The 21379-nt window shown below is 34.4% G+C and overlaps 1 protein-coding gene across 3 annotated transcripts in view; it reads right to left on the minus strand.

Annotated features, from left to right (window-relative positions):
- LOC118189053 (uncharacterized) overlaps positions 1 to 21379 on the minus strand; it is a 230213-nt gene that overhangs the window by 41585 nt on the left and 167249 nt on the right. For all 3 annotated transcript variants that reach the window (XM_085825004.1, XM_085825003.1, XM_085825005.1), the window contains exons 2-4: positions 17039 to 17224; positions 15346 to 15515; positions 10342 to 12643 (exon numbers count right to left, since the gene is read on the minus strand). In XM_085825004.1, coding sequence (XP_085681130.1) covers positions 10342 to 12643; positions 15346 to 15515; positions 17039 to 17200 — 2634 coding nt within the window. In that variant the 5' untranslated portion in view covers positions 17201 to 17224. The remainder of the gene's footprint in view (positions 1 to 10341; positions 12644 to 15345; positions 15516 to 17038; positions 17225 to 21379) is intronic.

The following is a 21379-nucleotide window of genomic DNA, read 5'->3' on the forward strand; positions in this document are numbered from 1 at the left end:
AATTTTTACAATATTGTAAACGAAAATAAAGGTTTGCAGTGTCAATAGCATGCCCCATTAATGGCGATAAATGACTTTTTGTAGCACCCAATCTTCTTGGGAAAGAAATAGGGGACAGGAAATGTCGCGCAGTTCGTGGATTAGAAAAGTGGGGGACGAGGATCTTCGATCAAATTTGGCGCAGTTCGTACCCTACCCTTCAAATACTTGAATAAGATTTATAGCACAGTGTAAATTAATTAGCTCCATTTGTAAATCATCTGCGCCATTTACGTTCATTTTTAATGGTTATGAAAATAATGGAGCACTGGACTCAAAATCATTAAAATCCTAAACTTTCTTTCAAATTCTTGCCATGATAAATATTCTCAAAATAATGCCAATTAATTTACGAGAAAAATATTCCGCGGGTCGCATATAATTGCTTCAGGGGCCAGTTAGAGGCCCCTGTTTTTAGATTATGGTGCATTCTGGAGGAGGTTAACCAAAACTAGAATTATAGGTGTATTATGCATCTTTTTATATAAATATATAATTTTATAGTGATAGAGCTAATACTTTCCTGAAAAAACAATAATAAAACTCATTTCAATGTTTTTAGATTTATATTCATGTGGTCCGTTGCGTATCAAATTTAAGCAGAAACCTACGATGTTTTGCATAATCAAATTAAATCAAACGGGAAATAAAGCAGGGCATCGATTTTAAAATAAGATGAAATACCAATGAGAAATAAATTATTCATTGAATTATAAGTATACTATATTTTAATTGATCATTATTTTATGGAAAGCCTAATAATTCAAGCAAAAGTTTTTGAAAGCTAAAATCCATATGTAGTTCTCTTATGAATAGTATCATGATCATATAAATAAATTATGAAAACCATTCGATATAAATTAAAAAGCAAGTGGCAGTTTAAAAATGCGGAATATTCAAAAATCTAAATTATCTTTAAAAGCGTTTTAATGACCATTCTACAGCAAAAATTCCTTATAAAAGACTTCCCTTACATCATTGTATTTCTTTGAAGGGGGCGGGGTCACAAAAATGAAATTTCGAATTTTTAAAGGAAATTTGCAAATTTGAATGTCCTTTGTCCTATTAATTAAAATAAAATCCTGTAAGTAAATATACACAAATTACTCCAGAGAAATTCTGCATTGACGTGTTGACAGACAGACTGGTATTTTTCAACAAATGCATTTGTTTCCGCGACACTACAGCTCAAAGGTGCTGTAACGTTGGAATGCACTACTGATAACCTACTTCCAACAATATGTAAACTTCATCAATACCGCAGTTAACGTCAGCCATCACGTTCGAGTCGATAAAAACATACTGTCACGAGCAGACATTTACTCAAACGTAAATATCGTCCAAACGCATGCGATTGCAGCCTGTCTTGTTTTCGATTATGGGCCATGCAGAATGTCACGCTTTTCAAAAGAATCAATAAAGTGCATGAAAGCGATATGTATTTTATTGCAACAAAAGCAGGTGGACTAAAAAGAGATTACCAAAATTCTTAACAGCGTGTTTCTAATAAATATCCTTATTTCCGAAACTGTTTGTTTCACAAAGGTACTTCTAGTAACAAAAGTACTTTAAGTGAGAAAATTGTTGCCATTTTAAAATACGTATAAAGAATAAATTTTGAGAAAATTACGATATATAACTTTTTTGAATTCTCCCTGTCTATATAATTATATTTACAGCAATATTCGTTCGAGTAAACGTGTTTCACAAATATTTTTATTCATTATAAAAAAATGAAATACGAAGAGTTTGACAACCGTGTAACAAAAATTTCTCCAAGATTAGTTTTAAAATTTGCCACTTTTGCCATTTTTTCGGCTTGCGTTGAGGACTCGGTTAATAAATAAATTAAAATAATTCAAAGTTGATTTTTTTTGCCTCTTTAATGTTGCTCAATGATATTCTTTTGTGATAAGAATAATTTAAAATACTATTTCGCACGATTTCATACGAAATATTGTATTAACGCTTTGCACTCTGGATCTTTTTACTTCCTTGTACGAAGTAAAGGATGTATTGTATCACGAAAAATTTCGTGGACCATATTTCAACGAAAATATCCATTTTGATCGCTATTGAATGAAATTTAAGGATGTTTTTGCGTGACATCTGTACGTAAGGACAGAATAAATGACTCTTTCTTCCCAAACGAATTATAAAACTGATTTAAAATGGATTCAGAAGAGATTTCTTCGTGGCGTTTGTACGCACGTACTTACGTACGTATGTATGTATGTATCTCGCATAACTCAAAAACGAATAACCTCAGAACGTTGAAATTTTGTATGTGGGACTGCTATAACATGTAGATGTGCATCTCCTATTTTAGTTGCAATCAGCCGCACCTCAGGTATATAAATATATGTGTGTATATATATAAAGACATAAAGTAAGAAAGTTAGAACTAATATTTCACAAAGACCAAAAATTGAAATTCATAATTAATAAATTTCAAATAATCTTATAAATGCAACAAAGAATTTTAAAAATGTTAAAACCAAAACATTTCAAACAAGCGAAACCCATTTAAAAAAATTAATGAAATTTAAACAAAAAAATGAACAAAAACAGAAGAGGAATTCAATCAACTTGAATGCTACTTCGTCAAGGAGGAGGAACATTGAAATTTCTCTTCTACAAAAATCCTTGCCTTTCTGTATCCAGAATTCGCCGATGAAAGAACACACACACATATATATACAAAACAATACTTTTGAAAACAAAATATAAACATGCTTAGTATTTTAGAGCTTTAAGCTGCAAAAAAAAATTATCATTAAAGACATAAAGTAAGAAATTTAGAACTAATATATATATATGTAGAATTTGACTTAATTCACAGCATGAGAGCACGAAGTAATAGTTAAATGGTTTATTTAATAGAAAGAAATAAAAGTAAATAAAGATGAAGTTAACGGTATGCAGGATTAACATAATGATGTAAAGGCATAACATCGAAAGCACAATTAAAGTTCATAAACTCTTGAAGACGTGTGAGCCGTCTGCTCACGTCTGCCTTCCACTCTCGACCAGGTGGTCTCAGCGCTGTCTGGGATGATTCTTACTGCGCTGGGTGATGCTATACTGATGACGTCATAATCCTGGTATTCTAATTCAGCATTGGACGTTGATGACTCCCACAGCTTCGGCCAGCCTGAAGAGGCATCGTCCTCGATGTCTGTTGAATGGACATCACTATCATGTACCTGCAAAGATAAATAAAAAAAAAAGAAAAGAAAAAAGAGAGTATCAGGTCCTTAGGCTTTGAGCTGATACAAGCATTAAATCAATTTGACCATGGCTTCATATGGTCAGCCGCAGTAGATGTCAAATTTGGTCCTTCATGGCATCCTACTTTCTCGACTTCATATCTGTCATTTGATCGAACAGCTATGATTTTATACGGTCCATGAAACTTAGGTCGTAGTTTCAAACCAGTCCCATATTGAGTTCTCTGAATGGCTATTAAGTCGCCAATCTTGTATAGTTTCGGTTTCTTACGTTTCTTGTTGAATTGTTTTCGATTCTCTTCTTGTATCTTCAAAATGTTGTTTTTAGCATCTTCTCTCATCTCATCGCGTTCTTGCATCAATTGCTTTAAATATTCTTCATTCAATATTTCACTAATTCTCAAATCTTCTTTATTCTTCATTTTCGTGCCTATGAGAAGCTCAAACGGTGAATATTTTGTACTTCTCGTAGTTGTACTGTTGATTATTCTCTGAACATCTGAAACATATCTAAACCATTTCGTTGAATCTTCATGTGATAATTTTGACAAAACAGGAATCAAAATTCTATGAATTCGCTCAATTTGTCCGTTACCTCTTGGAATACCGGTAGTAATTTTGACATGTTCTATTCCTTCTTCAGTACAATAAGCTAAAAATTCTTTCGATGCAAAGGCACTACCTCGATCTGAAATGATTCTGGCTGGATTTCCAAATACAGTCTGTTGTTGCTTCAATTTTGAAATAACTTCTTGCGTAGTTGGTGATTTCACTGGATAGAACCAAGTAAATTTCGTAAAAGCGTCGACAACAGTTAGAATGTGTTGGTATCTCTTGTTCGTCGATGGAAGAGGTCCAATAAAGTCGATATGATACGTACTCAAAGGAACGTTTTCTTTCGGTACAGGATGAAGAAATCCTTCTGCTTTTCCTTGCTTCTTGTTGTACAGTATACATTCTATACAGTTAGCAATTACTTTTTCAACTTTGCATTTCAGTCTGGGAATATAGAATTCTTGCTCTACAGCATTCACAGTTTTATCTACAGCAAAGTGACCTTTTTTATGTACCTTCTGTATGATTTCATTCTGTAAGGATTCTGGCACTACTAGAAGATCTTTACCATTTTCAAATTTGTACAAAATATCATTTCTCACGAAGAATCCATTTTCTTCTCCCTTCTCAACTAAATTCTTTATCAATTTCACATGTTCATCTTCGTTCTATTGTTGTACTAACCGAATCTTCTCAGTTACATCGGATGTGTATGATGTTAAAATTAGAGCATTTCTACTTAAAGCATCAGCATGTTTCATTTGGCTTCCTGAACGATGTACAATTTCATAATCGAATTCTTCAATAAACATTGCCCATCTCGCAATTTTAGGAGTTAAATCTTTCTTATCTAAAGTTTTTTGAAAAGCACTACAATCAGTTACAATTTTGAGTTTAGTCCCTAACAAATAGTTTCGAAATTTCTTCAGAGCTTCTATTACTGCAAGGGCTTCTAATTCGTAACTGCAGAGTTTCTCTTGCTGCGGTGAAGTCTTCTTACTCATATACTGGATTGGGTGATAATTACCATCATCAGACAATTGGAGTAATACCGCACCAAAGCCTTGACTACTAGCATCAGTATGAAGTTCTAATGGATATCCTTGCCTAAATATGTGTAGAACAGGTGCCTGAGAGAGAATTTCTTTCAATCTGCAAAAAGCTTCCTGTTGTTCGGAATCGAACTTAAAACCAATACCTTTTCTAGGTAAGTCACTAAGAGGTTTAGCTATTTTAGCATACTGAGGAATGAATTTACGAAAATATCCCGTTAGTCCTAAAAAGCTTTGTAGTTGTTTACAGTTACGCGGTTGTGGAAAGTTTCGAACAGCAACAGTTTTGGAAGGTGATGGTCGAATAGTTCCGTTTTCAATTACATGTCCCAAAAATTCAATTTTACGTTTTAAGAATTGGCACTCTTTGAAATTTATTTGTAATCCATACTCCGAAGCAGTTTTGAATACTCTTTCTAATTTGTCTAAACATTCAACTTCATCATTAGCCGGTATGACTATATCATCCATATAAATAATTAGTACACCCTCATTTAGCAAGTCACGAAATACTGAATAAATATACCTTTGAAAAACATTTGGACTAATACATAAACCAAAAGGAGCTTTAAGAAATTCGTAGATACCATTATGTGTTACAAATGCGGTATATTTGGTGCAATTTTCGTCTATGTCTACATGGAAAAAGCCATTTTTCAAATCTAGTGTCGTGAAGACTTTGGACTGTTCTAAGCGATCAAGTACTTCCGGAATTAAAGGTAGTGGAAATTTGTCTTTAATAATCTTCTTATTTAATTTCCGATAATCTATACATAAACGTTTCGAATTATTACGCTTGTTACACAAAACAATAGGCGCCGAATAATTAGAAGTGCTAGGCTTTATTATGCCCTCTTTTAACCATTCCTTAATTTGATCGTCAACAATTTTTTGTTCCGCGAAAGACATGTATCTTCTATTTTGACAGACAGGAATATCATCGCATAAATTTATTTGCATCTTGAAGTCAGATTGTCTATTTTTCCGTGGTTGGTACGAATTAATTAAATTACACAGTCTTTCTTTATGTTCTGCATTTGAAATATGCGATAAATCAATCTCGTTGACAGAAATAGCATCCACCAGATGTGAAAGGTAATTAAACGTCGCGCTACTTCCGCTTTCGGGACTTTTGTTTACATTAACAGAGACGCCAGACGATCGCGAAGGATCATAAGCATTCTTCAATGAGATAGCAATATTCAAATTTCCCATAACGCAACGAACGTTAGAATTTCGATATGACTCAGCAGTTATCAAGTTTACATTACTTTTATTCCGATGAGAAATTATTTGAAGGCCATTCTCAGTAAAAGAGAAGTTAAACTGACTCAATACATCCAAACCTAATACAATTTGATTACATAATGACTTAACAACATAAATTTTCGTACGCAGTGAAAAACTATCAATTGAAATATCAGAAATAAAAAAGCCGATAGGGTACGTTTGTTTTGATTCAATTCCGTTTAATGTGATATCACTACAATTTAAATTAGAACCAATCTGATTGTGTAACTCTACGCTGCATATCGTTACATCTGAACCAGTGTCAACTAGACTATCAACTAAATGATTATTTATTTCTACAGTCTTCATAATTCTATCCTTGTCACAAATTCGTTGTAATAAAGCTGCTTGATGTGTCTCGGGGGTCTGCTCTGGACAGTTCCTTGAATAATGCCCGAACTTCTTACATTTTATACATTTTACACCCTTTGATTTGTTTACACAATGCTTAGAATAATGCCCAAATTCCTGGCAATTAAAACATTTGACCTTATTAACGTTAGATTGATTTCGGTTTGATGACGAAAGCTTACTTCTATCTTTAACTTGAGTGTCTACTTTCGGTTTCGGATTTTTAAACTTATCATTGTCCGATCTCATTTTATCATAAATTTTAAGCCTTTGTTTAAATTCAGATATTGTTTCGCAACCATATAATATCGTTTTCCTAACCACAGAATCGGGAATACCATCAATAACATATTTAATTAATGAAGCATCTTCAATGTTACCTCGCGAACACATTTCTTTCATTTTCAAAAAATACTCATCTAAAGATTCATTAGGCATTAATTTACGTTTACATAACATTTCATGCAACTCAGCAGAATTAAAAGCTTTACCATATTCAGATTTCAAAAGCTTTTTTAACTTACACCAGTCATTAACTTTAGGTTCACTCTGAATAAATAGTTTCGCTTTACCTTTTAATGATCTTTTAGAAAAAACTAATTTATGCAAATCACTCAATTTCAAAGAGTTTATAACATCTTCAAATTCATCAATCCATTTATCAACATTTTCATATGCATTACCAGAAAAAGGATTAACAATACTTTCAATATCAGAAAAACTAAGATGAGGTTTAAAATGATCTTGAATTGGAAGCTGCATACTGTTATTTACTTGAGACTCGTTAAAACCAGGATTGTCTCTTTGATTATCATCAAGCATTACTTCAGAAATTTTATTAATAGTTTCATCTTCAATATCACTATTTTCTTCATGCAAAATATTTTCAAATAATACAGATAAATCACATAGGTAAGAGACAATTCGGGTTACGACTTCCGTTTTTGAACCTTCTGAATTTATGCGCAGTACATTGCAAATTTTAATTAACTCATTCAAAGTAAAACTATTCTGCACTGCATCTATTTTCTTATTAAATTCTTCAGAATCTGGTTTAAATATAAAGCCAGAAAATTCACGTAATCTTTTCCGGTTATTTCGATCTCCATCAGTATTAAAAATAAGCTTATGCAAACTTTTTCAGAACTTTTACTGTTCTTTAAAGCTGCTTCCAATTCTGGAATTTCTACTAACTTCATATTGGAAAGAAAGTTTTGTACTCACCCGACAGATGATCGTCGTCAATTGGGTAATCCACACTTTATACGAGTAATCCAATAAATCGAATAACTTGTGACAACAGTTCACTCAGTTCACAGTTCAAAGCACAGTTCTAGTACTCGCACATTTTGGAATTCGAGGCCGCACGGTTGGTCGCCATATTTTTTTGTAGAATTTGACTTAATTCACAGCATGAGAGCACGAAGTAATAGTTAAATGGTTTATTTAATAGAAAGAAATAAAAGTAAATAAAGATGAAGTTAACGGTATGCAGGATTAACATAATGATGTAAAGGCATAACATCGAAAGCACAATTAAAGTTCATAAACTCTTGAAGACGTGTGAGCCGTCTGCTCACGTCTGCCTTCCACTCTCGACCAGGTCTCAGCGCTGTCTGGGATGATTCTTACTGCGCTGGGTGATGCTATACTGATGACGTCATAATCCTGGTATTCTAATTCAGCATTGGACGTTGATGACTCCCACATCTGTTACTCGGCTCAGTGATCTCAGTTTCCTTATTCTTATATGTTAGTAAATTGTGCGTTTTTTTGCTTTAAAAATGATTTAATTATGTTGTTCTTATCTTCCGGTTAAGGTTTTTAGTTAACCTGCATGTTATAACTATAGAATTATCAACAATGTAAAAGTTGTTTAAGTGCAGTTAAGCCTAATTTGTTTACCATAGCAGCCATGTTTGTTTACATTTGAAACTTAGCAGAATAGTGGAGTTATTGCCAATCTAGAAAAAAATAAGCTTCGCAACAACAAAGCAACGTCTCCTTCTATTATAGCTAATTAAATTATGCATAATTCATTATGGAATTATCATTTAAGTTATTAAACTATCCCAAATATTGACTCAGTATAACGAATATAGACTCCACAACAAATTAAATCAGTTTCAACGCCATCAGTATCTCTCTGCCGAGTGAGACCAAAAGTAAACTTTCAGTTTTGTGCACCGAAAAATTTGTCTTCTAGTCCGCTGGTCGAATTGCTTGTTTTTGCGCAGAAACTGTAATTTTAATTGTATTTTTTTAAAATTCTTTTAACTCTATTTGGTGTTTTATGTTTTTCTATATCTTTAAATTTTTAATGAAGATATTTTGTGTTTTTAGTATTTTTGCCTTGCCGCGAAGTGAGAACTGAATTAATAGAATGAGAAATACATCTCTAATGAAATCCGAGAAAATAAATTTTTCATATTAGCAGAAAATACTGTTGCCAATCTGTTTCGGACAGAGGAAAATGTTTACGAGTAGCGCATGCGCATTAGGTAAGCAGAGCTGAATCATCTGTGAAAAACTGTTTATTTCTTATTTGTTTAATTTCTTTTATACATCGTTTTAGATTTATTATGGTATTTGAATACAACATGTGGCAACGATTAGGATGATATAATATCAGATGATATTATTTTTTTTTTTTCATTCTGAGTTAGAAAATGAATGAGATGTAACGCTATTAAGTAAACCTAGCGCCAGACTATCACTACAGTAAATAAATGTAATGAATTTTAAAAAGCGCATTTATTCTATTGTGGTTTATGCTCTATCGACGAAGTAGATTTAATTCAATTCAATAAGTGAATAAGTGTAAATGATATGCAGGAAGAAATGCGTATAATTTAATATTCCGTGCAAGGAAGTCATGGTGTACACATCAGATTTTTTGCTCTAGCGAACCAGCAACTCGAGAAGGTTTTTCGAATATTTTGTGAATGTCTTAGAGCTAACTTAAACTGATTTTACATACAATTTAAAGAAATTTAATGGTTTCTTTTGTGTTTGAAAATATGTGTGGTCTTGTTCGGGTCTTTCGCATGATACAAACGGTATTCTATGAGATATTTCGGAGTCTGTGCACGTTATCCATTCTGAATTTTCTGTCTCTTCTACGGAATTCAGTGTCGTTTTCGCATTCACTAACACCTGATTTTTCGCCCTCTTAAACCTCTTAAACCTCTTACTTCTTCGCTGTCTTTATCACTGCTTTCCTCCTTTCTATCGTCAAGTAGTCTATGCATAAGCGTAATTTTGTTCTTCAAGGAAAACAAAAATCGAATTTTCTTTACTTGAACTGATTCCTGCATCGTATTCCATGTATATTCAATTTCGGAACTTTGAAAATAATATTACTGCCACGACTGTCGAGTTTGAACTAACGTCGTAGACGCGTGTATAACAATAAATCTAAAAAAACATATTTAAGATTTAAGATTGCCAGTTGTTTTATACGCATATGTTGTTGAATACACTGACAAAGCGATACTTCTCAAAACAAACCTAAATAAATACCGTTACCACTTGAATTATCGCGTCAAACCAAGTGGAGATCGAGAGTCACCTTTCAAATTACCGCATCAAATCAACTGGTGACCGAGAGTCACCTCTCGAGTGCAAAGAATGTAAAGTGTTTAAGTATGAAAAACAATCAACGGAGGGTCATCTTAGAAGGGGTTCACTTTAAATGAGCTTTTGTATGACGTCAGTGTAACTAATATTTTGATAAGAATCCTATTCGTGTCTGTTAATTGCATTCGAATGATTGCCAATTAAACTTTGCACACTACAGAACAAAACATTAAAATGTGACTTACTCTGTTCTTTTTCCTTTCCACAACCGTACCGGCCTTCCTCACGGGGACAGTGTCCATCTTTCGACATTCCAATAACGCGCAGGCAGCCTGGTCCTGGTACTCACTCGAAAGTTGTGGCAATGCAGAGAGACTGCGAGCGCGATTAGACACACCCCTGAAAAGAACTCGACCAGGGTTGGTGGACACAAGTTGCCTATGCTCTTCGGTCGGTGTGCTATCCGTGCTGTTAGGAGAATCGCACGGCAGATCCATTGGATGTACTATTTCCAAACTAAGTCTGGACCGGTCGAAGGTTTGCTTCTTCCAAGCTTTTGGATTAGTTTCTTTGTTAGCTGGCGTAAAGGTACCACTTTCTTTGTTCCTCTTCAAGAGCTTTTTTAGGGAGAATTTGCTCTTCTTATGTTTGGCAGGCGTTTCTTGAAGAACATCTGGAAGACTGGAGAGCCTGGAGGCACAAGATATGGCACTGGGTTTCTTAATCGTGGAAAAAGTTTCATCGATGTTTGAAGTAACTATTGTGGGGCTATATTGGCTACATTTTGTTTTAATTTCAGGCGCTGAGGGAGACGCTATATTATTTTTTGAGTCAGCATTTTTTGCAGAATCTCTTCGGGCCATTTCTAATTCAAGAGCTAATGCCGCGAGTTTGGACTGACGATCGATAATGGCATCGGGGGATCTATCTGTATCGGAACTTTCGTCGAAAAATTCCTGTGGTTTGTCACAGGGTTCGGTTTTCTGACTACCTGCCAAAGACTGAAGATTGTGAGCCTTTATGCAGTTCATTTTACTAGTGTCTGGATGATCTGTAGAACTTTCAGGAGCATTATTCTGCGCTTCGCTGGTGAGAATTGCATTAGTAACATCTTCCAAACTACCTTTATTGAAATCCACTTTTACTGTGCTTAGGGAAGGTGAAGATGCGTTTACAGAACTAGCAGTTGTACTATCTGATTGGATACTGCCTTCGCATGAGGTTACGTTAGGTACAGCAATCTCACTGTGGTTATTTTCATGAGAAAGAATATCTAACTTCTTAAATGGTGGAGAGTTTTCACAGTTTTCGGTTCTATAATTAGACTGAGCGTCAACTTTGATACTTAACGCTTCTCCCTTTTTACATGTTTGTTTGATGATATCTGGTGGAGAAGAGGTAACTTCAATTTTATGAGCTTCTTTTATTTTAATAACTGCCGAATTGGTTCCCATAGATACCTGAGAAGAAGTATCATCAAGTCTAGAAGAAGGCTGTAGTTTTGTCTCTTTCTTATTGTCCGTGGATGGAGATTCGCTATCCCGTCTTGGATACAAACTACTTCTAGAACTTTCTTTGGCAACGCGTTTGTTTTCAGTTGTTGGGGAGATTTTTGAAGTTCTACCACCTCGAGATTTATATACTCTGTCTTTGCACTCATGTGTGTCCGAATCATCAGATAGGTTGGAGACATCTCCAGAAGTTGAAGAACCGGCGTCGTACTTTTTGTCGTTATCCAGGCAAGATATCTGAGGTTGGGACATACTCCTTGGAAACGCTTCGTGCAGGAAAGAGTGGCAAGGAAGAATCCTGGATTCTTCTGTGTCGTGGAAGGATTCAGAATCCGTCGAATCCCCAGCAGTGTGTCGGTAAGTGGAGTAATCAGAATCGGAACTCTGTTCGAAGCTCATGTTATTGTTGTTTTTGCTGAGTTCGGAAATAAAGGAATACGTTCTTGTATTCAGCGGGCTGAATTCATCGTTTATAAGTAAATTCTTACAATTATCTCGTCCACTTTTAGCTACATCTCTCTTACAATTCTCCATTTTTATGTTGTCCGATGATTGAGACCGATTCTTGTTATTGAGTAAGGAATTTTCATTGATACATTTATTTACATTACTGCCATGTAGGTAGGAATTAATGCACTCCGTGGTGGATGAAAAATAGAACTGATTCAGTGTCTTATTTGTCTTTTGGGACTGTATATCATTGTAAGTAACGCAAGACAATATGTTCAGTGCCTTGTCTGTGATCTTGGCCGGTGTGCTGTGACTGTTGTTGATGCTATTCAGTTTCTCTTCTTCCCTTTTCACCCGCTGCGCTGAATCGTCGACGGATAAAAGATTCTTGTTGGATGAGTTGAATTCCGTGTTGTTTTTTGTAAGTTTGGTTATCTTCCTGTCTTCGTCTGTGTCATCCAACAAATCCAAATCAATGGAACCGTCATCCGAAGCCATCTCCCAGGAGGACTGGTCAGAGTCATAGTCATTCCCCCCGTAACCGATAACAAGCGCTTCTTCAGGTGCGAAATCGACGTTTGGACGACTGAAAAAGAAAAAAATTGCATTTTCAATGTATGTGTCTTTTCAAGATTCCCTAATATTTGTTTGCATGGTGCAAAATTTAAGCAACTGAAAAACTCAATTAAGAGAATAAATTTATTAGGAATGCTAAGGCAACAAGAATTAGCGTAACATTCATAAATTTGCAAGCGTAGTTTCGAAGATTTAAATGTAGAAGCTTCTTCAGTTGCAGTAGTGCAAATAGCAAAAAGAAGCCTATGCTAAGTCAGAGGAAGGAAGTCCTACTACTGGCGCCATCTACTGATAAAAAAACGAAAAGAACTATGGAAAAATTTTCTTAAAAGTTAAGGGTAAAGTCGGAATGGAACTGATATCTTTAACTGGAATTGAAAGAATTTTCTGAATCTGGAAACGCCTATAGAAAATCTAATTCTAGTGATTTTTTTTTTTTATAACTAAGTGATTCTTTGACCAATAGTGATGATTTTTCTGTGTTTCTTTTTTCCTAACGCATGCCTTATGTTTCATACCGCGGAATTTTAAAGTTCTCTTAGTTTTACCAATGCAAATTAAACCACACTTCCTAGGAATCATGTATATACCCCAGGAGTTCATATCCAGAATAGGGTTCTTAAATATGGAACTGCCAACATTTTTGATAAAAGAAAAAACTACCCGAAAGTTGAATTTATGTAAAATGAGTGCAGTTTCATAGCTAATCGACGGAAAAATGGAATGACAACAGAATTTTTATAATATCTTAAAACTTGACGATGCATTTTCGTGTGTTGTGATGAGAATATTTAAGCACTTGGTCAATAATATTACGCTGATTATGCTGATTATGCTAAATATGAAGCTGATTTTGTTGCTTTAGCGCCTCTAGTAATTGTTATTCGGCGTGTTCTTTTAGTCAGATAAGATAATAAAGTGTTTGAAATAATAAACTTATGCTTTGACTCGTTGACTGCCTCGTCACGCGTAATCGGGTGACGGCAAAAATTTTGATCAGGCAGCGTCACTCTTATTCTGGTGCCGGCAAAATTCTAATCAGGCTACATCATTCGTATTCGGGTGAGGTGACGCTTATTTGAGTACTTAACGAGTTAAGTTAGTTGGTATTTAGAAAAATCATCATTGAATAATGAAAGAAAGAAAAGAAATGATTGCTGTCGACAACTAAATTCACTAAACTGAACTGTGCTTTCTTTGTTATCAACTTTTCTTTCTTCTTCAACAACCAATTATTGTAAAATACAAGTGTATTTTACAAAATACGAGCGTATTTATTATAAAAAATGTGGGTATGATCAGTGGTATCTATACGGCATTCATTATCACTGTATTTGTTAGCATTCCAATCAGAATCTGATGCCATAATTCTGTTTATATCTCTTTTTCCGAAACATTTCGTCTGATCCGCATCGCTACGATCCGAATTTTTCTGTTTCGTGATAGGTTTCTTCTCCGTTGCTATATGATTCACTAAGAAATAATGCTTCCATTTGTCTTTTTGAAATTCCAAAACATTAATGCAACAACTTTAGGACAAAAAAAATTAACCATTCATCACTACAGGAAAAAATAATTTTTGCAACTCGCATGCTTTCTTACATACTTCGTTCTTAAGGGGACTCATACACCTTAAGCTCCTCATGATCTTCGAATATGTGACTGTTGCAAGAATTGGGATATTTTATTTATTTTAAAAGCAATTACTTCCAACGTTTTACAGCTTACTACATAATATAGCTGCTTTGGAAATTAGTAACCAGAAATTTTGTGTTGCCACAAATAATTTTGTAATTTAATCCTCTTTGTGACAAAATATTTCGCCATGTTTCCACCTTGCGCGCATGATATTTTAAAAATGGCTAACGGTACATACTTGAAATTGGATGAAATTCTTTATATGGGCACTATTTTTTAACTGAACCAACAATCTGAAGAATATTTTAATATTGAAAAACTTTATGGATGAAAACATTAAAAATTTTGTTAATAAAATACATTTTATAAACTCAACTCAAAATAAAATAAAAATTTAACATGAAATTTTTAGAATTTTAGGTTCACAGTAGTTTCCAGATGTTATAAAAGCTATATATTAAATATGGAATTAAATTATGAAACGGAATGTTTTAAACTGTGCGCGCAAGTTGGAAACATGACAAAAAATTTTGTCACAAAGCGGATTAAATTATAAAAATATTTGTGGCAACACAAACTTTCTGATTACTATTTCAGAAAGAAGCTATATTATGTAGTCAGCTGTAAAAAGTTGGTAGTAATTGCTTTTAAAATAAATAAGTTATCCCAGTTCTTGCAACAGTCACCTATTCGAACATCTTATGGGTTTTAAGGTGTACGAGTCCCCTTAAGCTAAGATTTTCAACTGAATGCATGTTCCGTAACTTTTCTTTCTAGACATTCTAAAATCCTATGATCAGAAGCAACTGGCCCAAGATATAGTATATAGCAATGCTTGTGACATGACGGAGATTTTCTTATAAACTCGCGTGGCAGTCAACGTGTTAAACAAAGGTTATTCTTTTTTCCCTAGTCGCTGAAATTTTCAAGTCTGCTATTAAGGCATATAATTCGTCATTTTACTTTTAATGTAAAGGAGAAAGAATTCTCAAGAAGAAGCATTAATTGCACATTTAGACACACAATGTTCAGGAGAACGGAAGACAATACACAAGATAACGGAAGATATATTACCTTCGAGCTTTCTTCTCGCTGGAGTTTTGCTTGATGAGAATTCCTCGATTTTGCTGTTCGTTGGCTTGCTGGCTCATCTTTGTCGTGGTCTGAGAGCCAAAGTCTCGACAGGACACGCCGTACAAAGAGTCGCTGAGTCTCCACTTCAAGCTCGAAGAGATTCCCCGGCTCTGAAATTCAAAATGCTAACTTAATTTGCAGAAAATCTTATGTTAATTAACCAGTTATTTTGATTTCAGCAGTTACTATAGCTTCTTCTTTCCGTTTTCCTCCCCAGAATGTAAATTATCACCGATTATTTAAACTGAGTTTTTTTGTATGTGAGACAGAGAGTGTTTCAGACATCGCGTACGCGCTATGTGGTTAGTTTCCTTCCAGCTGTAATATTTGTAACATGAACATGAGAAGTCCCTGCGGGCTGTTCGGTGGGTTGGCGCCTCGCCAGCGCAGTCGTTTGAGGGAGGCTGTATAAACATGTTAGGCGCTCAAAGAGGTGTCAGGTAATGTAGCCCGACTTGGTGTTAATGTAATATTTGTAAGTATTCCGCTTTGCGGTTTATCGCTGCCGAAACCGTAATTCTGATGCTCAGGTAGCGTGAGCCAGCTTCTAGTAGCATTTAATTGTGTAATCCTTGATTACCATTCATCGTTTGAATTAAATTGGATTGTTCGATTTATTTGCATCACAAAGAGTTATGGTATTTTGTGGCATAAGATAATGCCTTATGTTCTAAATTCTGTTTAAATAAAAAAAAAAGTTTATTTTAATCTTCTTAAGACGTTGTCATGGTTCTCAGACATAGTCGTAATACTCTTCACGTCTGTTAGGGTTATAGGACTAAATTAGCGTTACTAGAATAAGTGTAAGCCTATTAATTAAAGATTCAAAACATTCCATTTTGTTCCTTGTTTAATGAATTGTGGGAAAGCACGAGAGGAAGACATACTTTACGGAGGGGTCTAGGACTTTCGGTCATTGCCCTTTTACGCAAAGTGGTTAAAAGTGTATTCTAATGTACAATTTCTCATTAAGAAAAATAACGCTCAGGATTAAATGAGTGCTCCAAAATAAAGTTTTCGATCAAGAAAAATAACGAAGACAGTTAAAAGAATGCTCCACAATGAAATTTTTGTTAAAATATACTGTACAGAATTAAAAAAGTGCTCCATAACAAAATTTTTGCAAATAAATAAATAAACGCATAGACTTCAAACATTGCTCCAAAATAAAATTTTTGGTAAATAAATAAACGCTCCATAATGAAATATGTTAAAGAAAAATAGCGCACAGAATTAAAAGACTGCTCCATAACAAAAGTTTGTTAAAGAGAAACAACGCACAGAATCAAAAGAGTGCTTCACAATAACAGTTTGATAAAGAAAAATAATGCACAACTAAATATGCGCTCCAGAATAAAATTTTAAATAAAATAACGCACACAATTAAAAGAGTGCTCCATAACAAAAGTTTGATAAAGAAATAAAATGCACCAAATTAAAAGAGTGCTCATAACAGAAGTTTGCTAAAGAAATATAACGCACGCGCTCTAAAATAAAATTTTGGTTAAAGAAAAATAACGCACAGGATTAAAAGAGTAGCTCAAGAAAAAAAATTCTGGTAAATTTAAATGAAGCACAGAATAATTGAGTTTTTTAAGAATAAATTATCGATGACTTTTGTTAGTTAATTTACCTGATAGAGCGTAGCAGCCTGAGGTACGTATCTGGGAGTGGACAACCTTTCGCACACATTCCTGCCTCCTGATTCGGAGTGATCGGCAAAAGATTTGAAGCAGTTTGAGCAGAGGTCACTCCGCCAGGCGTTTTGGACGAAGGTTTGGCAGATGATGGACATCGCTGCGGACCATTTAACGTTCCTCTGAAAAGAAAGGAAAGAAAAAATATAAATAAGTGTGCCGTTAAGATGATGGCTATCCACCAGATTGATACCTCTATCCTTCGCCGCTCAACCATTTCCAGAATGCAATGGGCGCGGAAATATTTTATTTTTTCACCCTACAGCGAATCTGACGAACTGTGATATACCCTATTTTTGTCCATATCTATATCGGGCTTTTAAGCAAGTTTGGGCCCAGAGGAAAAATTTCAGATAACTTTACTTTTGTCTCAAAAAAATTCAGTAATTTCGGCTAAAGTGTTATTTTGAGGTCTGAAATTTAGCGTTTTACAATGAAAATTGTGTATGAAAGTCATAGATCGCATCTTTAAAGTTAACACATCGACCAACAAAAAAGTAATCGATAGTTCAGCTTTTAAGATAATCAATTTGTTGGATAAGGCTTGTTATGATGGGAGGCAGAATTATAACACAAATATTTTCCACATTTAAAGCTTCAGATTTTTAGTCCATTACATACTTTTTTTTATTTCATAGGCTTAAATTTCGTACTTAAATTTATACCTTCAAATGTGCCGTTATTTTGATATTGCCGGTGGTGTCGGTTATGAGAGATTTTACTGTATATAAAAGAATAGCTTCTTATCGAGGTGTGTAACATATAAAGATAGAAACATTTTTCGTTAATTGCAGCAGTGCATTATCACGTACGAGGCTTGGCAGATGTTGCCATTTCAAACGGTCGTAAAAATTCTTAACTGGATATTATAGATTAAAATAAAATGCAATTTAAATTGCATTAATTAAATATATTATTAAAAACAAAATTACGATTTAATTGATGAATTATTTGATTTAAATTGCTTTTATTTGATTTCCAATTACAAACTGATTAAAATTTGGAGATGAATTTTAGAACTTACATTTTTCCAAATGAAAGCATTCTGAAAGCTGAATATATGCCCAGCTACGTAGATAAAAAATGGAAGATTTTATATTTGGTGGAATAGCAATATTCACCAAGCTTTTCGCGAATGATGAATGACACAATAACTTCTGAAAATGGAAATACTAAGCTATATTTATTTGTAATACTAAAATTTCGAGCAATTTTATACATTTTTGTGCTATATTAAATATCTATACACTTCAAGTGCACGAAAACGCAAATTATATCGTTAAAAATTTCTCGATTAAAACTTTTTATGAATGTTTTGAGGCTATAATGTTTTATTAAACAATATTTATCACTCGCGCGGTCTAGCGAGCATTGCCATTTCGTAAGAAACTTCGTTTTCAACTGATCTGCCTTCAGAACCTACGTAGAATATTGTCATTCACGTCATAATACACGAAACTCAGCACAGCTCAGCATTAGGAACAAGACAGCATTAAGTGTAATTTATGCAAACATCTTCAAACTTTAAATAATCTTAAAAGATTATATTCCTTCAAACAATTATTTTAAGCCGAAAATAAAGTGAAATTTGTTTACAGAGTAGCGCTTTCACTTTGATATATCAATTTCGGATTAAATCCATTCAAAATGAGAAATCGTCACAACTGGATGCACCTGATAGTCTAATAGTGTGTGAACACAATGAAAATCATACGCACAGAGGTCATTGATATTAAATATTCGCATCATATACGCACTGTTGCTTCAGCCACCAAAAACAAAAAAAATCTATTGTAGATTTCAATTTGAATGAAATGAATGAAATTGGAGACGCAAGATGGCATTCAAAGGATGTAAAGATGATCGGGCTTTTCTATTTGCTTTAATAAAAGCAATTAATTATGACTGATTATCTTTTGTTAATCATCTCGCCATATAATTCCTTTTTACGCGAAACGAATTTACTGTTTTTGTTTGAGGAAAGGAAGTTAATTATAGCTACATGTTTATTAAACAAATATTTTACCGTCAATAATTAAAATCATGCGTAATAAATATTTCCAAAAAAGATGGAAGAAAAAAGAACGGGTGACTGTTTAAACAAACGAGTTCCTAAACCAGGCATTTTCCACTCGGGCATTAATGTTTATACGTCTGATTAGTTTATAAAAAAACGTGCTACGTATAGTTTTAATCTGCGAGGTAAAAGCTCATTATAAACAGTAGTATCTCATTAATTACGGTAAGTCATTCACCATTTACGGTAAGTCATGCGATAGAATGATACCAGTGCTAGATAACTAAATAGGTTTCTTATTATCTTCTGCATATTAAAGCGTTCGTCGAGTATACTAGACACCTAGAAGAAATCTCAAAACTTCGCGTATTGCTATTACTTTAAAGATAATACTGTTAGGAATTATAATTTTAAAGAAATTTTGTGTGAATTCGTTGTATTTTTAGCTGAAAAAGGTGTTAGCCTAGAAGGGCTATTAGTGTCGAAACGGCATTTTGCGTTGTATCACATTTCAAATTGTTGCCACCGTATAATATCGCCCTGTATTATACTTAAAGAATTAAATAAAGAAGAATCTGCATGAATGTATATATTTTCTTGCATTGTGAGAAAACAATGATACCTAGAGCCATCAAATTTTGAATATCGTAGCCCTCCATCCCAACACGGCACCTGACAGCCCGAATCTTGAATTTTGAGTTTGTTTTATTATCTGTTTCATATTTTTTTTTAATTTAACGAATTTTTGATTAAGAAACTCAACGATTTCAAAGCGAGCGGAGGCAACACATGTGCGGAATAAAATATTTTTATCTCCAATGCGCGAGACTGTCTATCAGAACTTCTAAAGGTATGCTGTTTTTAAATATTTCGAGCCCAAATGCTATTGCGCTGTGATTAACGTTCTTAGTAGTCGTAGAAGTGTAACTACTGATTGTACTCTGTGTTTCTGTGAAGAGCTATACGACAATTGCTGTCAAAAATTCCAGAAATGTGAAGTGTTTCTTTTGCTAAAATAAATTTTATCAAGCTTCCATCGGTTCTGTGTGCATTCAGTCTATTACGAAACTGTACGCACGCAACAATATTGTAACTTCTTCTTTTTGTTGGTAAATGAAGGTTGGTAATACCAGGAGAAACACCCCGAGTCCGTAATTCCACCTCCGCCGAACTTGACTGTTGGCACAATGCATTCTGGCAGGAGACGTTCTCCAGGTAGACGCCAGACCCAGACCCTGCCATCCGAAAGGTAAAGGGTGAATCTTGATTCGTCACTCCAAAGAACCCGTTTCCACTGATCTACGGTCCAATTTCGATGTGCTTTGCACCACATTAACCGAGCAGCACAGTTGGATTTTGTGATCAAAGACTTATGGGCAGCAGCACGACCATGAAAACCAAGTGTGTGATGTGCTTCCTTACGGATTGTATTCATTGAAACAATACTTCCGGATGCCTGTTGAAACTCCTCGCGGATGAGGGCTATCGGTTGGGTGCGGTTCTTCCGAATTTCTCTGAACAGCACTCTTCGGTCTCTATCCCCCAGTTTCGTTGGTCTGCCGACTCGGGGCACATTCCGACAATCACCGCTCACCTTCCACTTCTTAATCACATAGGCCACTGTCGATATTGGGTACTTCAGATCACTAGATATGCCCCTTAAGGATCGGCCACATTTGTGATACCCGATAATTATACCTTTCTCGAAATCAGAGAGCTCCGAACTGCGAGGCATCTTGCATGCGACTAAAGCCGATGCTGTTTCCTACTTGATATATACCGGCGGAGTCCGTGGCGTACCTTGGGACCGCAGATATCATCATTTGCACAGGTGTCCAAATACTTATTGGTAGTCAGTGTAGATATTCCCAAACCTTTTCTTGCATCTCACCCTTTCATGAGAATTAATTTCTTCATCCAAACCCTTACGTCTTTCTCTATAATAGACAGTGCACAATTAAATATCTGCACACAAATAAGTTAAAGATAAAAGACTAAGAATATAAGCGAAAGTTTTGAAAAATGGTTTATTAGACTTAGGTTTTATTACTTTTTGTGTTCTAATTTTTAAATTTATACGCATAAATAAGTTATCAGGAAAAAAAAAAAAAAAACATACATTCTAATTTCACAAATATTCGATTTTAATGAATGCGATGACTGTGCTTGATGGACTGATGCATCTTAAGAATATTTGGCATAAATTTGCTTAACTTAATTCTTAAATCATGTCGTTCAAAAATATTCGACCTATTTCTCG

The sequence above is a fragment of the Stegodyphus dumicola genome, chromosome 10 (genome assembly GCF_044657685.1).
Source record: "Stegodyphus dumicola isolate Sdum_Otavi_A_Nest chromosome 10, ASM4465768v1".
Taxonomy (NCBI): Eukaryota; Metazoa; Arthropoda; class Arachnida; order Araneae; family Eresidae; genus Stegodyphus; species Stegodyphus dumicola.